At 39.2% G+C, this 17,995-nt stretch overlaps 1 protein-coding gene across 19 annotated transcripts in view; it reads left to right on the top strand.

Moving 5' to 3' along the window:
* CYRIB (CYFIP related Rac1 interactor B) overlaps positions 1 to 17,995 on the top strand; it is a 168,927-nt gene that overhangs the window by 116,725 nt on the left and 34,207 nt on the right. For 4 of the 19 annotated variants that reach the window (XM_070075494.1, XM_070075496.1, XM_051844838.2 and 1 more), the window contains one exon: positions 17,588 to 17,670. The exons of 12 other annotated variants lie outside the window; for them this stretch is intronic. Coding sequence is in view for 5 of the 7 variants with exons in the window: in XM_070075496.1 (XP_069931597.1) it covers positions 17,598 to 17,670 (73 nt within the window). In the remaining 2 variants the exon portion in view is untranslated. Of the gene's footprint in view, positions 1 to 221; positions 312 to 17,587; positions 17,671 to 17,995 lie in introns of all 19 variants that reach the window. 3 more of the 19 variants (XM_008255905.4, XM_070075489.1, XM_051844831.2) reach the window with 2 other exon arrangements.

The following is a 17,995-nucleotide window of genomic DNA, read 5'->3' as shown; positions in this document are numbered from 1 at the left end:
CAATTACCATCACCTTGGCAACATAGAATATAATGAGTGCCTTGCTGAATTCTGTTAAGCCTTTTAAAAGATACTGAGTTACAAATGTAGAAAGCTATTCAAGTGTGTTTTAAAATAATTTACTACTAAAAAATGTATTTATTTTTTGTTTTTGTATTCTGAATCATAGTTGGTTTATTTTCTATTTAGAAATTATGCTAGTATTAAATTGTTTCTTTCAGGAACACTTGAAATATTTCCTGCTTCTTTTTGGATCAATTATATGTACTTATATTTATGACTGTGTATAGAACTATAGTATGTCATACACGGTAAGATTTCATTCATTTATTTAGTACTTACTGCATGCAAGGCCCTCGTCTGTTGGATGTTTTTTGCATACAAAAAGTTACTCAGGGAAAAATGCTTCCATTCCCCTTACTACTTCAGCTTATAATGTTTAAGAAGGTCTACAACCACTTATAAACTGTATTCTCTTTCCAAAGCTAATCCTCACAATTTCTAGGTAGGAGATGTCACTTTTTGCATATGTGAGTATATGTATATATTCAGTGGGTAACTAACTTTGACTTCTCTGTATGTATTTGAAGATACTTACTTTAGATATTTAATGATTTATCAAGTGGCATGGGACTTGTTTGATTCTTGCTAGCCAATGAGAATTGGAGCCAATGAGGAAGAATTAACTAGGGTGTGAATTTCAGCTTAATATATTGAGTTTTGTGATTCTTGACAGCAGGCTTCGTGTCATGTTAATTGGATATCTTTACTGAAGTTTCTAAAATGTTTTATAAAAATTTACTAGAGTCTAAAATATAAGTCATGCAGAACAAAGCATTTAAGCAGCAACCAGATGGCTACTTGGATAAAAAGTTGTAGACTTGTAGACTAAGGTTAAATAGTCAAAGTTGAGTCTTCAGTTTAACTTAGATAGTCTCTTCCTGATCTGAGATTTCTCTGTTCATTGGTGATTATAAACCCATTCTGGTTTTTTTTTTTTTTTTTTTAAGATTTATTTATCTGAAAGGCAGAGAAGCAAAGGCAGAGAGAGAGAGAGGTCCTCCATCTGTTGGATCACTCCCCAAATGGCCACAATGGCTGGAGCTGGGCTGATCCAAAACCAGGAGCCAGAAGCTTCCTCTAGGTCTCCCTCATGGGTGCAGTGGCCCAAGGACTTGGGCCATCTTACGCTGCTTTTGCAGGCTGTAGCAGAGAGCTGAATCAGAAGTGAAGCAGCTGGAACTTCAACTGGTGCTCATATGGGATGCTGGCACGCGGCAGTGGCTTTATCTGCTATACCACAGTGCTGACCCCCAAGCCATTCTGCATAATGGCTCCATTCCTCACAGGGACTGCTAGAATTTTTTTGTTTTTTTGACAGGCAGAGTGGACAGTGAGAGAGAGAGAGAGACAGAGAGAAAGGTCTTCCTTTGCCATTGGTTCACCCTCCAATGGCCGCCACGGCTGGCGCACTGCGGCCGGTGCACCGCGCTGATCCGATGGCAGGAGTCAGGTACTTATCCTGGTCTCCCATGGGGTGCAGGGCCCAAGCACTTGGGCTATCCTCCACTGCACTCCTGGGCCAGAGCAGAGAGCTGGCCTGGAAGAGGGGCAACCGGGACAGAATCCGGCGCCCCGACTGGGACTAGAACCCAGTGTGCCGGCGCTGCAAGGCGGAGGATTAGCCTAGTGAGCCGTGGCTCCGGCCAAGGGACTGCTAGTATTAAGAAGAATGGCCAGTCTACCCAGAAAATGAAGGGATGCCTCAGAAAATACCTTATCTTTTAACTCAAATTATGATGAGAATAAAGGTAGAACAGCACATTCTAAGAAATTTGTATCCATTTCAGTTGTAATGAGACTGAAGTCTTCTGCTCCCATCTCCTTCCTCCTGTGAAATTTCTGAGGGGAAGATTCATGAACAGTATAGATTTCAGCCTTTCACTTACATAGGCCTCTTTCCCAGGAAGGCCTTGCATTTCCCCTTTGCTGTTGTATAGTGTCTGGAAGAGTTATCAGAGACCTCACTCCTGGAGGGTGTCTAAGGTGTTACATGAAAAGGATTGGGTATGTCTCTGTAGCCCTTAATCTCCATGCACAAAAAAGAAGAATAAAAAATACTACTTCTGAGGATGCCTGTTGGTCTTAGGATCAAGATTTTAAGGATTTTGGCTTTCGTTGCTGTAACAAATAAGAAAGTTAGTTCACTGGTGGTAAATATTGTGTGAGAATAATATTTCTGTGTAAGGCAACTTTAATGTCTTAGTCATAAACCTTTTCCAACTAACCTTGTGTTTGATTTCTTTAACCTTTGTGAAGCTTCTTATTAAATGATCCATTGGTAGGTAACACGTTTACTGTAAGCTTACTACGTAGTGCCTGAAGTCATAAACTTTGTTTCATTTGACCCAAAGCCAACTCCATTTATGAGAAGCCCATGTTTAGACATTTTATTTTTTAATGAAAACTTTTTACTTTATTAAATTTGATAAATGCTTATTGAGTACTGGCTGTGTGATAGATTGTCTGCTAGCAGCTAAATTTTCAAAGATTAAAAAAAGTAGACTTCTTGTATATTTTGAAGAGCTTTCCTGAAAATTCATTGAGGAAGTGACATGTTCGATTGTTTGTAAACTGTTCCAAAGGCTAGAAGGAGCCTATGTGTAAAATGGACTCGATAGCAAAACCAAACAAGAACAGAGTGAAAAATTATAGGTCAGCCTTACTTACAAATAATTCAAAGTAAGATATTACCCACTAAATATAGGAGTATGTACAAGTACATTTTGAAATGACCAAGTAGACTTGATCCCAGGGTTACAGGGTGGCTCGGCAGTAGAAAATGAATTTATAATTACAGTATTCATAGATTTAAATGACCAAATGTTTGACATTGCAAAGATGGCAGTTCTGTTTTGTAATAATATATACATTTAATTCAAAATTCTATCAGAAGTTTTTGTAGAACCTGACAGTAATAGCATGGGTGAATGAAGGGCCAAGAATATCTAAGGCAATTTTTGAAGAATTATTGCTTAATGAGAAATCATGGACCACAAAGAAAAGATTAAAAATTGGATAGTTGCCACAAATGATACCATAAGCAAAGTTAATACGTGTTGGAGACCAGAACAAAGTATTTGCCTGTATGTGTGCATCAAAAAATTGGTATCCAAAATTGTTAAAACTCAATTGGAAAAAAGAAATGATGGCATATCAGTCAGCATTGAATTAGGGTTTTGTATAGAGGATGGGTTATAAAAATTCTAGGAAGGTTAGAAGAACGAGAAGGGATAAGAGACAGAGGAGATAAAAGATAAATAAAAGTAAATTAATAAAATAAATAAAAGAGAGAAATTGCTGTCTTCATTAGACTGGAATTCACAGGCTTCCCCTGGTGTAATCCTGGCATTGGATATTGGGATTATCCCTACTTATGTGGATATAGTACCTCCTCCTGCTTTTTCTTACCTTTCTTCTGCCTCCTAGTGACTAACAGGAACTCATCTGGCAAAGATGTCTGAGGAATGTGATTTATCTCTCAGCCCCAGCAATACAGAGAGGTAAATGGGCTGAGAGAGAGTAAGATTAGTGGCTTGAGTGGTCAGGAAGTGAATATGCATCTCACACGTGGCCTATGAACATACACGAAGTGCACATTTTGATTGGTAGTAAAGAAAATGCAAATTCAGATATCTGAGATATTTTACAATCTAAAAATAAAAAATTGAGATTTTGGATGGGAAAGAGGGAATCTTTGACCAATGGGACAGTGAATTGATAAGAAGTACTTTGGAAAGTACTGATAAAGTTACAAGTTCCTTGTCATTTCCAGATAGCTGTTATGAAACACTCTTGTACATGGGCACAAATATATGTATTGTATTAATGTTTGTGTAAAGCATAATGTGTTGATAATATAAAATGGAAAACAATCCCATTGTCAATGGGTGACTGAATAGTTTCTTTGAATAATTGAACAGTAAGTAGTAGCTAATATGAATGAATGTGGATACTTTTCAAAAGCTGTTGAGTGAGAAAAACAAGTTTTCATAGAATATATATTGTTTATGCAAATTGAAAGGCAGTATAATACCATGTTAATACAAACCTTTGTAGTAAAAATTTTAAATGTTTGAAAAGGAAGCATCCTTCTATTTTTTAAGATGTATTTATTCATTTGAAGGTACAGTTACAGAGATGGAGAGGCAGAGGCAGAGAGAAGGAAGTCTTCCGTCCATTGGCTCACTTCCCAAACGTCCACAGCAGACTGAAGCCAGGAGCCAGGACTTCATCTGGGTCTTGCACGTGGGTGCAGGGGACCAAGTGCTTGGGCCACCTTTCGCAGCCTTCCTAGGCCATTAGTAGGGGCCTCAGTCGGAAAGTGGAGCAGCCAGTACTGGAACTGGCACCTATATGGGATGCTGACTTTGCAGATGGTAGTTTTACCCACTATGCCACAGCACCAGCCCCAGGAAGCATCATTTTTTTTTAATAGGTTTATTTATTTATTTGTTTTGAAAGGCAGAGTTAGAGAGGGAGAGACAGAGAGAAAGAGATGTTCCATCCACTGATTCACTCCCTAAATGGATGCAACGGCTGGAGCTGGGCTGATCTGAAAACCAGGAGCCAGGAGCTTCTTGTGGGTCTCTCACGTGAGTCTATGGACCCAAGGACTTGGCCCATCCTCTGCTGCTTTCCCAGGCACATTAGGGAGCTGGATCAGAAGTGGAATAGCTGGGACTTGAATGTTGCCCATATGAGATGCTGGCACTCAAGACAGTGCCTTAACCCCTATACCACAGCGTCTACACCCCACAGCGCCTAAACCCCCCAGGAATCATCATTTTAAGATGCTGTTTAAATAAGGAGAGGGGAGAAAAAAGTTGATTGGGGTAGATAAGTGGTTAACTACACAAAGAGAGTAGGCCACCTGAAGCAGATATAGTTGACCCTCTGTATCCACAGGTTATACATTTTGCAGATGAAACCAAGTGGGGTTCAAAAATCTTTGTAAAAATAATTTGCATCTGTATTAAACATGTAGACTTTTCTCCCTAGCAGTTATTCCCTAAATAATATAATAAAACAGCCATTTACATGACATTTGTATTAGGGATTGTAAGTAGTCTCGAGATGATTTAAAGTATAGGGAAGAATGCATGAAGGTGAGATGCAGATGCTTTGCCCTTTTATATAAGGGACTTAGACTTCTGCAGATCTGGTATCTGCACAGTGTTCTGAACCAGTCCTGTGTGGATATCAGGAGATCACTGTATGGTAAAAAAAAAAGCATTACAGCTTTCACCTGGGTGGTAGAGGATGTGACTATTCTATTTTTTGTTTTATATTTTAAGTAGTTCCTAACTAAAGAAACAGCAAACAAGATTCAGCCCTTCTGGGAAGCCTTTACTAATCTAACCAAGATTGGGCTAGGTGTCTGTTTTTCTGTGTGTTTGTAATGTCCTTTGCTTGCTCTGTGCAGAAGCATGCCACTGTCTTTTCTGACCTCTGCAATCTGTCTCAATTCCTCAAGGCAAGATACTCAGTGTCCATCATGGTAATTGGAAGACAGGTGTCAAGTAAATGTTGTTTGATCTAAAACTACCACCACTACTGCCAGGCACTGTAAACACTAGATACAGAAGCATTTAAGGCTTTATATAATGATAAAATTTTAAAAATAGATCATCCATGCTTTGTAGCATATGTACTAGATAGAAAGAATTCAGGTACTTGAATTTGAACCCAGTCTTTTTTGTTAGATATCTTTAAAATGAGTCATATGTACTCCCTAAGCATTAGTGAGTACATTTTTTCAATATTTTAAATTATTGTTACATATAAAGGATGTTGGGGTTGGCGCTGTGGCATAGTTGGCTAAGCTTCTTCTGTGATGCTAGCATCCCATAAGGGCTCCAGTTCATGTCCCTGCTGCTCCACTTATGATACAGCTCCTTGCTAAGGCACCTGGGAAAACAGGAATATGGGTGAAGTGCTTGGGCCACTGCCATCTGCATGGGATACCCTGAAGAAGCTCTTGGCTCCTTCCTTTGGATCAGCTCAACTCGGGCATTTGGGGGAGTGATTGGATAGAAAAACTTTATCTGTAACTCGACTTCTCAAATAAATGAATAAAATCTTCTCGTTTTTTTAAATATCTAGGGGGCTGACATGTGTATGACTTAAGCCACCTCCTGTGACACAGGCCTCCCATATTGGCACTGATTGTATCGTGGGCCTCTGTACCCATGTGGAAAACTTGGAAGAAACTCCTGGCTCCTGGCTCCTGGCTCCTGGCTCCTGGCTTTAGCTCAGCCCAGCTCCAGTCATTGGGGATATTTGGAAAGTGAACCAGTGCATGGAAGATCTCTGTCCCTCTGTCTGTATAACTCTGTGGTGTCAAATCAATCAATCAATTTTTTTTAATGTAGGTTATTTGGAAATGATCAAACCTAAAAAATAGAAGACCTCTTAAATGGTCATTTTTCCATTCAGTTATTATTTATAACCCTTGACTATATTCTCACTAAACTAGAGGGTTTTTTTTTTTTTAAGATTTATTTATTTACTTGAAAGAGTTAGAGAGGTTTTCCATCTGTTGGTTCACTCCTCTGTTGGCTGCCACGGCCAAAGCTGTGCTGATCCGGAGCCAGGAGCTTCTTCTGGGTCTCCCATGCAGGTGCAGGGGCCCAAGGAGTTGGGCCATCTTCTACTGCTTCTCCAGGCCATAGCATAGAGCTGGATCGGAAGTGGAGCAGGCAGGACTTGAACTTGCACCCATATGGGATGCTGGCACTGCAGGTAGTGACTTGAGCCAGTACACCACAGCACCGGCCACAAGGGTTTTTTTACTTGTTAAATTTTTTATTTGGTGAAGTATTAAGCCTTATTACTATAATGTAAATTTAAAATACATTATCTCAAAAATAAAAGAGAGGGAAGGAAGGAGAGAATATTGTATTATCAGAATTGTATCTACGAATTTAGGATTATGTCTATGAATCTGTTAAAAACAAATTAAAGATAAAAGACCCTCTTAAATACACCATAACTGAGAAGCTAGAATAGCATTCAGTACTTGCTTCAGTGCTGTTGCTGAGAGTTAACCAATATACTTAATATTATTTAATAGCATCTTATATATAGCTTTCTGATTTAATTTTTTTTCATCGTTGTGTCTCCTAGTCCATCTGTGTTGTGTGTAGCTGGAGTTAATTTATTTGCACTGTATTATAGTTTATTGGGTGAACTTTATTATAGTTTACTGCACATGAAGTTTATAGGGATTGCCAAACTGTTTTCCCAAAGTGGTTATACCAGTGTACTTCGAACAAAACACTGCTGACTCTTAGATCAGTCTAATAATTTTGAAATATGCAATAAAATAAAACTCTTAAAATACCATATTTCCAGAATAATTGTTATTGTTTAATAACATTTAGTATATTGGCATATATTTATTTTGCAACATGATATATAAAGAAAATCAAAATTCAAAGCAGAATAATAAAAATGGGTGACTCTTGATAATGAAATGTGACAGTAGCCTTGTAGACAGACTTTTCTTTTTTAAAGCTGTTGACATACAGTTTATTGTTGGGACCTGCACTGTGGCAGAACAGGTTGAGCCGCTCTTGGCAACAATGGCATCCCATATCAGAGTGCTCATTTGAGACCCAGATGCTCTGCTTCCCATCCAAATAGCTGCTGATATGCCAAGGAAAGCAGTAGAGGATGGCCCAGGTGTACAGGCCTCTGCCATCCATGGGGGAGATCAGGAGTTCTGACTCTTGGCTTCAACCTGGCCCAGGCTTGGCTGTTGTGGCCATTTGGGAAGTGAACCAGCAGATGGAATATCTCTCTGTCTCTCCCTCTCTCTGTGTCTCTTGCTTTTTGAATAAATAAATCTTTATAAAATATTGTCTTGTAATTACGGGTTTCAAAATAGTATTTTTTAAAAGATTGATTTATTTGTTTGAAAGGCAGAGTTACAGAGAACCGGGGGGGTGGGGGGAGATGCCAGCACTGCAGGCGGTGGCTTTCCCCACCATGCCACAGTACCAGCACCCAGTAGTAGTGCCTTTAACAAAGTAAATTCAGAATACTATTTTTAACTAATTGCAATATTTTTTCAAGAGACATTTTTGTGATAGGTCCTTGTAAAATCAGTAATTTTTAGGTTGTTTTCTTGTTTTTGTTTTTTGAGAGACAGGGTTTGAGAGAGCTGCCATTCTCTGATTCACTCCTCAGAATCCATAATGGCAGGGGCTGGGCTAGGGACAAAACTGGGAGCCAGGAATGCAATCCACATCTCTCACATGGGTGACAGGACCCCAATTACATGGGCCATCACTGCTATTTCCCAAGGGCTGCATTGGCAGGAAGCTGGAATCAGGAGCTGGAGCTGGAAATTAAATCCAGGCACTTTAATATGGGACATGATCATTTTAACTGCTAGGCTAAATGCTCAGTCCAGGTTCTGAAGTTTGTTATTTTTTGCATATTTCCATCATATATTATCCTAGGTACTCCTACATTACTTACTTTGGGACTTATTAGTGACCCTACTTACATGTTTTCCTGTTCTACATTTTTAACTGATAGTAATTTGCATTGGTGAATTTTACTTTCAATGGCTGAAGGTATCAAAGTTATCAGTAATCAGAGTATCAGTAATCTCTGAATCAAACTCAAAGATGCCATGAATATTTGATGTAATACTATTTTATTGTGATTCATTTCCATGTTAGGAGCAGTATTGATCATGCTATTCATTTTATTTTTTGTGCATGCCTCGATATCCTAGTGAGTCTTTAAAATAGCTGAGATCACATTTTTCATTTTAAGATATAAAATGTATACACTAGATGTATCCACTAGATGTCAGCATAACATATAGAAGAATCATAGCCAGAGGCAATGTGAGAGATTGTCTTAAGTAAATGGATTTGCAAAAAGTCACACATTTTACAATACAAGCAAGCCTAGAAAACAGATCTCGGCAATTTTCATTCTGTTGCTCATTCATGTCCTATTTCTTTGAGTCAGAACTTCATGTAGTTTACTAGACTGGAATTTAAATATATTGGTCAGAACATCTGTGGTGAGGTTTCAGCACTGCTGTGATGATATTATAGCTGGATAGCCAGGAGTACCTTCATCCTGCTGTCAGTTACTCCCATCTCATCGTTTATACTTCACAGAGGAGAATGAAAGGATTGCATAATTAGTAGCTAAACTAGTACTGGTAACAGTGGGTTAAATAGTTTTGGTAAGATTAAGGATTAAACTACTCTACAATTTCCCCAGTGCCAGATTCCCACCAGGAAGACAGAAACCATGGTAAGCAATTTAAAATAGAGGATTTAATTTGTGGCTTTAAAAAAAAAAAAAAGGTATGTATTTTTTTATTTGAACGTCAAGAGTTACATAGATGGGGCCAGTACTGTGGTGTAGCAGGTAAAGCTGCCACCTGTTTATGCTGGCATCCTATATGGGCACCAGTTCAAGTCCCAGCTGCTCCACTTCTGATACAGCTCCCTGCTAATGTGCTTGGGAAAGCAGCAGATGATGGCCCAAGTGCTTGGGCCCCTGCACCCATGTGGGAGATCCAAATGAAGCTCCTGGCTCCTGCCTTCAGAGTTCCAGCCATTGTGGCCATTTGGGGAGTGAACCAGCAGGTGGAAGCTCTCTCTGTCTCTCTGTAACTCTACCTTTCAAGTAAAATAAACAGATTAAAAAATTACAGAAGGAAGAAGAGTTAGAGAGAAAAAGAGAGATCTTCCATCTACTGGTTCATTCCCCAAATAGGTGTTAAAGGTAGAAGCAAGAAGAGAAGTTACAGAGCCCTTAAAGTAATCCTGGCGAGAACTGATGGTGCCAAGGGCCAGGATCATGTAGCAGTGGAAGAGGTGAGATGTGTTATTTTAATGAGAAAAGTGTGTTGAGGAGGAAGTAGGCATGTGTTTATCTCAAGTCCTGATTTTTGAGGGCTGGCTAGAGAATTGACCACTGGAATTAGCAACATGAAAGTCACTGGATGGCTGTTCTAGAACAGTTTTTTTGGTGTAGAGTTGAGGCAGTATTGGAATGGGTTTAACACAGTGGAAAGAGAACAAAAGACAATGAATCTAGACAACTCTTTTTTTTTTTTTTTCAACAAAATGGATGAATCTGGAAAACATCATACTTAGTGAAATAAGCCCCAAAGGGACATATGCCATATGTTCTCCCTGACCTGTGATAACTAACAGTGCACCTAAAAGGCAATTTGTATAAGTGAAATTGATACTTTGAGAAGCAATGACATGAACAGCCCTTGTCTTGACTGTTCAGGAACACCTTAATATATATGTGTGTGTGTGTGTGTATACACACATGTGTATGTATATATACACATACACACACACACTATTTGTTGAACTCTTAATATAGAGTTAATTATATGTGTATAAACTCATTTGAAAATATATCTTGGTAAAAGAGTGGCAATAAGAGAGGGAGGAGGAAGAGGGGTGGGAGTATGGTCCCGGTAGGAAGTATCACCATGTTCCTAAAGTTGTAATTATGAAGTGTATGAAGTTTGTAACTGTCAAACTGGACAGTTGTGCATACATTCCTACAGATTTACTTCTAAGAGTAGAATTTTAAAACTTGCCGTGCGACCCCAAGTCCCCTTAAACTGGGTGGTAAAAATACCATCTTAAGTGTTAAAAGTGATCATATGGATAGGATTAAGTGTTAAAGTGATCACATAAATAGGATTAAGTGGTAATTATAATAGATAGAATTAAAAAGAAGTTAATGCTCCAACATGTGAAGCAGTCCATACAGCAGACTCATAGAATGACTTTTGCTGTAAGTAGCACTCTGACCTCAGAATCAGCCCTTTAAGGCATTCTGATCTGGCTGAAAATCCTGAGGGAGCATTTCAGGCACAGAAAGCCAAGACACTGTGGCAATAAATGTCCTACATGAAGGACTTCGCTGGGTGAGACCCCACTGGAAAGAAATGGTCATCAAAGAAGGAGGTACTTTTCTCTCAAGGGAGGAGAGAGCTTCCACTTTTCTTATGGCTTTGACTAAAGACTGATGGAGTTAGTGGATTCAGAAGGCTTGCATAGCCTAGGCAGCTCATGTCAAGAGCCTCGGGTGATCATTGACATCATACATAAAAGAGTGTTAATTGCTAAATTAACAACAAGAGTTACTATGCACTAACTCCCCATGTAAGACCTCTGTCTTCAAATGAGTTGTATTATGACAGTTAACAGTAAAACTTATTCTCCAAGATTTATTTCATTTTAACATACTAAGTGGAGGATATTCTTATGTCTCATAAATTTCAGTTATGCCTAAGTATCCAGTTCCATTGCTTGTTATTTTAGATGCTTCCTTAATGATAAAACTCATTCTTAAGGACTTACTTTCTTTTAATGTATTAAATGGAAGATATTCTTATGTCTCATAAGTTACAGGATGTCTGAGTGCTTACAAAAGATGTTTCATTCTTGGGTGCTTCTTTAAAAGTAATTAAATTTGAGATGCAGTGAATTTGAAAAAATCCCTTGTCTCAACTATTGAGGAACAATTTTTTCCTTGCAAATTATTGAGCTGTTTACTTAGTATAGAGTTGGTCTTCTGTATATAAAATTAATTGGAAATGGGTCTTAGTGCAAAATGGGACTGGGAACAGGAGAGGGAGGAGGAGTAGGGGTGGGAGTGTGGGTGGGAGAGTGGGTATGACTGGAAGAATCACTGTATTCTTAAAGTTGTACTTTTGAAATGCATGAAGTTTGTATTAAATAAAAGGTTTTTTTGGGTGGGGTAAGTAACTTCGGGAATGGTTTATTTAAGAGTCTTATAAAAAGAATGGGCAGACATTTGGCATAGCAGTTAAGATGCCTACATTCCATTTAAGAGGAATCCAGCTTTGAAGGATCCAGCTTCACTCTCCATTCTAGCTTCCTAGTAGTGCATACCCTTGGAGGTTTCAGGTGATGGCTCAAGTAGTTGGGTCTCTGACATCCTCATTGGAGGCCTGGGTTGAGTTCCAGGCTCCTGGCTTCTGCCTGACCCAGATCTGGTTCTTGTAGACATTTGAGGAGTGAATCAGCAGATAGAATATTCACCTCCATTTCAGTCTCATTCTCGCTCTCACTCTCTCATTCCCACTTCCCACTCCCTTTCTGCTTCTCAAAGAAATAGCATATGTTCCATTTTGTGCATGTGAAAACTGTTGTGAGGTCATTTCTTGGATATAAGGATGAGGAGTAGACTGTTGGAAATTGAGATCTTTTGAAATCTGTGTAATATTCACCTGGGGTTATATGGTAAGATTGCCAGGCCGAGCTGAAGATCATCTTTGTGGTCACACATTAAAAGCAGTGGCTGTTAACCAGGGGCAGTTTTGCATAATCCAGGGACATTGTTGGTTGTTACAACTAGGGGCAGGGGTGATTCAAGGTACTGAGTAGAACAGGCCCAAGATGCTGCTATACATCATACAAGGTACAGATCATCCCCTTCCCTACCCCACAAAGAATTAAGAGTTCAGATGTTAATAAACATGCATGGTGCCAGGTTTAGGCAACTGATTTTCAATGATGTGTATATAAGCTTGCCTTCCTTCCCACTCCTGACCCACAGGTATTTATTAAATTTCTGAGTTGGGCTTGAGGAAAACTGACAGAAAAATAGTTACTCAGCTCATGATCAGTTGCTGAAGGAGTAAGTTTTGAATGATGATGTTAGAAGACCATGGGCAGTGGATGCAGCTGCTTATTTAGAAGGTTGGTAGAAAAAGCCTCTCAAGACACGCTTTAAGATGAGGCCTGAAGGAGAACAAGACACCATCCATTCCATGGGCGAATCCTGGGGACTGGCACTCAGGCATAAGAGACAGCGCTGGACCATCCCCTGAGCTCTGGAGAGCAAACAAAGTCACAGGAAGTTCCTGGGAAGATTGAGGACACAGGATAGGAACTATAGCACACGGCTCTGTTTCTGCTGGCTTCTGTTACTCTAGAAGGAAACTGTTTTCAAATGTTTTGTGAGAAAATGGTCTAATATATTTATCAAATGCCTTTTGTTAGCTTAAAAAAGTGTTCCACAGACTACAGGTCAGAAAGAGCATGTTCCTCTCCAGATAAATGTCAACTTTGAAACAAATGTCCAACATAGCACCCTTAGTCATGAAATTCCACCAGAAATATAGCAAACACTTGCAGTAAACTTTGTCTGCTTTCTCTGTATTGTATTTCTGTTACATTTCTTCTTAGCTTATATAGTACATATTTATAATACTTAGCTTAAAGTGAAAGATTACATCCAAACAAATTGGAAGGGAATTTTTTAGGTTTTTCCTCCAAAATTTAGATAGTAAGATATTACTGTCTGAAGATAGTAAGATATTATTACTCTGAATGATAAGATTTATTATTTACTTTGAAGTAGTAACTCGAAAATATGTCATTAGTATTTTGGATCAAGTTTTATATAATCTGTTTTAAAATCTTTTGTATCTTCTGGTGTCTTACCAGATTTGCTAATTTATCTAGCTTAGAAGTATTGTTAGATGCAAGTGGCAGAAATCTAACTCAACTAAACAGGTAAAGAGATACTCAGGTATCTTAAAACCAGAGGGACGGAGAAGCAACTGAACTGAGGGAAATTGCAGCTGGAACTTGAGAACAAAAGGAGTCAGAAATTAAGACTCCAGAGTACTTTCTGCGACTCTACTGCATGCTAGTTTCTCTTGAGCCAGACTGGCATCCTCTGTGGCAGGAAATGTGACTGCCACACACTCGCAAGCCTGGCATTCTACAGGTTCTGCTGCTGGGAACACATCCTGTGTCCAGTCCGGTTGCTCTGACAGCTGCACCAGTAATAGCAGCAAATAAACTGGCAGGCATGGTCTTAAATGCACTTGTATTAACCCCTTTAATGATCTTAGGAACCTTTCACAGTGGATATTATTCTATTTTTTTAAAGATTTATTATTTTTTATTTACTTGAAAGGCAGAGTTAAAGGAGGAGAAGAGAAAATCTTCATCCACTGGTTCACTTCCCAGATGGCTGCAACAGCTGGGGCTGGATCAGAAACCAGGAGCCAGAAGCAATTTCCAGTCTTCCATATGGGTGCGGGGACCCACACACTCAGACCATCTTTTCCAGGCACATTAGCAGGGAGCTATTTCAGAGGTGGAGTATCACAGTCTCGAACCAGCACCTATATGGTGATACTATGTGTCACAGGCAGAGGCTTAACCTGCTACTCCACAATGCCGGCCCTGTGGATATTATTCTTAATGCTTGTTTTACAAATGAGAATACGGAGGTATAGGAAAGTTAGGAAGCTTGGCTAAAGTCAAAAAGCTTGGAAGTAGCAGAGGTGGGTTTTGAACCCAGGCATTCTGGTATCTAGCAGACTTGAAACTATCCACTGTATCATGTTAGTTGAAATTAGTTACTTGAGGGAGTGGGGGTTTTGTTTTTGGCTCAAAATATGGCAAGATAGGGGTATGGTGTTTTTTGTTTATTAGAAAAATTAGGAGCACTGTTAAAATGAACTAGCTTCAACTCTTTGGGAAACTGCGTGAGCTTTTGTTCAGTGATGTGTGATGTGGGCTGCCTGTATAGCATGTTTCCTGTAGTGCCCCCCAGGGACATTGATAAAGGACAGTTTTGGTTGTCATAGCTTGTATGGGAGTTTCTAATAGTATCCAGTGGGTTCAGGCCTCAGATGCCACTGCGTATCCTGCCGTGTGAGACAGATTAGCAACAGAAGAATTATCCAGCCCAGGTTGAGAAACTCTGTGCTGATCTGAGCCATTTTCGAATAATTGTCTACATACTGGATGAAGACAAGAAATTGTGAATCTTTGAGAACTTTGGAAGGTGAAAAGTTCACGTCCAAGTATCAGGCACTGGGGGAGGAGTGTAGAACCCCATTAGTCTGGGGTGCCTGGCAAGGGGAGCTGAGAAATGGAAGCAGCATGCAGAAGAGGCTGTAAGAAAGTTGGGCAGGTGCACTTGACTGTTCAAGCCTTTTCCCTGAGGGTGGAGTGTGTGCACACAGGTAAAAGGGAAGGAGCCCTGATGTCTCCCTTCTTTCTCCCTTCTTCTGTACCTTTGGGTGCTCTGCTGTTCATTTAGCACAACATTTTAGGAATATCCATGTCTCAGAGGGGCTTTATTCTGATTTGTAATGTTGAAATTCATTGACAGTGAAGACTGGTTTGTGTTAAATGAAATAGAGCCATATTTTAAAAAGTTATTTTGTAGTTTTTGGATTATAATATAAAATCCAACATTTATTAAATGTTTTCGGTGTGCTACTGTGCTGAGTCAGTTCTTAAATTTCATTGAACCCTCATAATAACTTTTTTTTTTTTTTTTTTTTTTTTTGACAGGCAGAGTGGACAGTGAGAGAGAGAGAGACAGAGAGAAAGGTCTTCCTTTGCCGTTGGTTCACCCTCCAATGGCCGCCGCGGCCGGCGCGCTGCGGCCGGCGCACCGCGCTGATCCGATGGCAGGAGCCAGGAGCCAGGTGCTTTTCCTGGTCTCCCATGGGGTGCAGGGCCCAAGCACCTGGGCCATCCTCCACTGCACTCCCTGGCCACAGCAGAGGGCTGGCCTGGAAGAGGGGCAACCGGGACAGAATCCAGCGCCCCGACCGGGACTAGAACCCGGTGTGCCGGCGCCGCAAGGCGGAGGATTAGCCTAGTGAGCCGCGGCGCTGGCCAACTTTTTAAGATAGAATAATTATCTTTGTTGTATCAGTCACAAAGTGATTACCAGAAAGGTTAACTATACCTCCCCCCTTTAAGGCCAAAAGCTAGCGAACTAGAGCTAGAATTCTGATTTGATTGCATAGATTAACACCAAGTATTGTGCTGCCTTTTCCTGTCAGAAACAACTACAGTTCTCCTGACATGTTTTCCATCTATAGTTGCAGTTTTGATGCCACCAGGTAATTCTTGGTGTATTTGGTCACAGTTCTTGTCAGTGAAAGAATTTGTATGTCTGTAAACAGACATTCCATATATGTCTGAAAGCTTTTAAAATTTAAAGCTGAGAAATAGTCTGTGTCTAGATGGTTTCTTCATAAACGTATTGAATAAATTTCAGTAAAAAATTGAGGTCATTCGGATGTGATGATTTAGTAAAAATGCTTATCTCCTCCTAAAATATAAAAGCTTAGTATCAGACTTTTTACATTGTGTAAGATAATTAAGGTAAAATATTAGCCATTCAGTAATATTTCTCTGTTAGCTATTTTATCTAATTATCTCACCTAATCCATTCAGGTAAAACATATAAGACCATTGAAATTCTGTGGATTTTGATAGAGATATTAATATAAAAGGAAGATGGATCACTACTTCTCCTATTGGGGGAGTATCGTTTAAAAAGAGACAGATCATTCAATATTTATCAGAGTTGGGAATACAGTAGATGCTTTTTAACACTTCATAAGAACTGTATGTTTCATTCCTTCAGAGGTTGACCTCTAAAGCCAGTAATTGTTACACATGTATATGTATTTACTCTCTGGGAAGTGTACAGTTAAGAACATAAGCTACTGTTGGGAGTAGATGGAGGAAGGGGATCAGGGCAGGTGACTGGATGTGCTAAGCCTTTTTCATATGCTTGTAATGGAGGTGATGTCTTCCTTCATGAAAAGATTGTTACTTTTATGTTTAATTTACATTTGCCAGCAGCTTAGTCTTTGGACAAGTATTGTAGCTGGGGAAGGGCAGGAGTGGGTAGCTTTGAACCATAGTTTGCCTTCCCTGTTCTTACCCCAGCTTCTAGGTTTGTACCTGGTTTCCTGAATGTGTGCTTCCCGCCTTTATACTCGCTGAGTTATGGCAATCTCTTGAGCAGATTTATACCAGGGCCTTATTTTTACTTGATTCTCTCTGCAGACTTACTAAGTTGTGATAATAACTGGCTCTTTATATGTTTATTTGTTGTGTTCCATTGTATATAGTGGAATATTCAATCTAAGTGTTAAATAGTAGAAGTTTGATTAATCTTAGGAGAGAGAAGTTGTAAGAAATACTGGGTTTATATGGTAATTTTAAAAAATGACTCATTAGCTAATAATTTCCTTCAGTCTTAAATGATTAAATATGGTTTGAATACTATCTTTTTTGTGTTCCCAATAGGATTTGATTCTGCAAGAAGAAAAATATCATTATTGCTTAAAAATAATGGTCTCAATATTTGCTACATTGATAAATCTAGTATTGATGTTAATTTCTGTTCAGAATATATGCCTCAAGTTTTAAAGAACCAACACTTTCAGATATTAGTCAAATGCAAATATTACAAGTTCTATGTAAAAATCTAATTTATTTTCCCATATTGTTTTATGTACGACTTTTTTGATATGTGGAAAAGAGGGACAGGAGCTTTAAACTCAGAGCCAAGTGTGCTTTGTTCCAAATTTTCAATGCCAAGAGCATATAGATCTGCACCTGTTGGTAATTATGAGCAAGCCAGCCTTTGCCAAATCCCAGGCCTCTGCTTAGAATTTTTTACTGGAACTAAATGATGTTGCCATTTTTATTTTTAGGTTTGCTGGCATGGGTAATCTCATTAAGGTGCTAACCAGGGACATAGACCACAATGCAGCACATTTTTTCTTGGACTTTGAAAGTAAGTCTCTTTAGCCCTTCACAGCTGGTGCATAATGGTAAAGGTGAAAGATTAATGATACTCACACCACAGTGAAGGCCAGCCAGAATATTTGTTAATTAAACTTCGGGATCAAACAAAAGTTGCATGATTTTTTTTTCTTAATCGTAGGCAAACATCACCATCATATGTATAATTCTTTAGTTTTTCATTTGCTAAAATCATGTTGAGTCTGTAGCCAGTGCTGTCCTTTCATTAGTCCATGAAGCAAGTAGCCTTATGATGAATATTCTAATAGTATGCTTTAGTGACTATGTCAAACAGTCTGTTTTCTGAATCCTGTATA

This window comes from Oryctolagus cuniculus, chromosome 6 (genome assembly GCF_964237555.1).
Source record: "Oryctolagus cuniculus chromosome 6, mOryCun1.1, whole genome shotgun sequence".
NCBI lineage: Eukaryota > Metazoa > Chordata > Mammalia > Lagomorpha > Leporidae > Oryctolagus > Oryctolagus cuniculus.
This window is presented reverse-complemented; position numbering and strand designations above follow the sequence as displayed.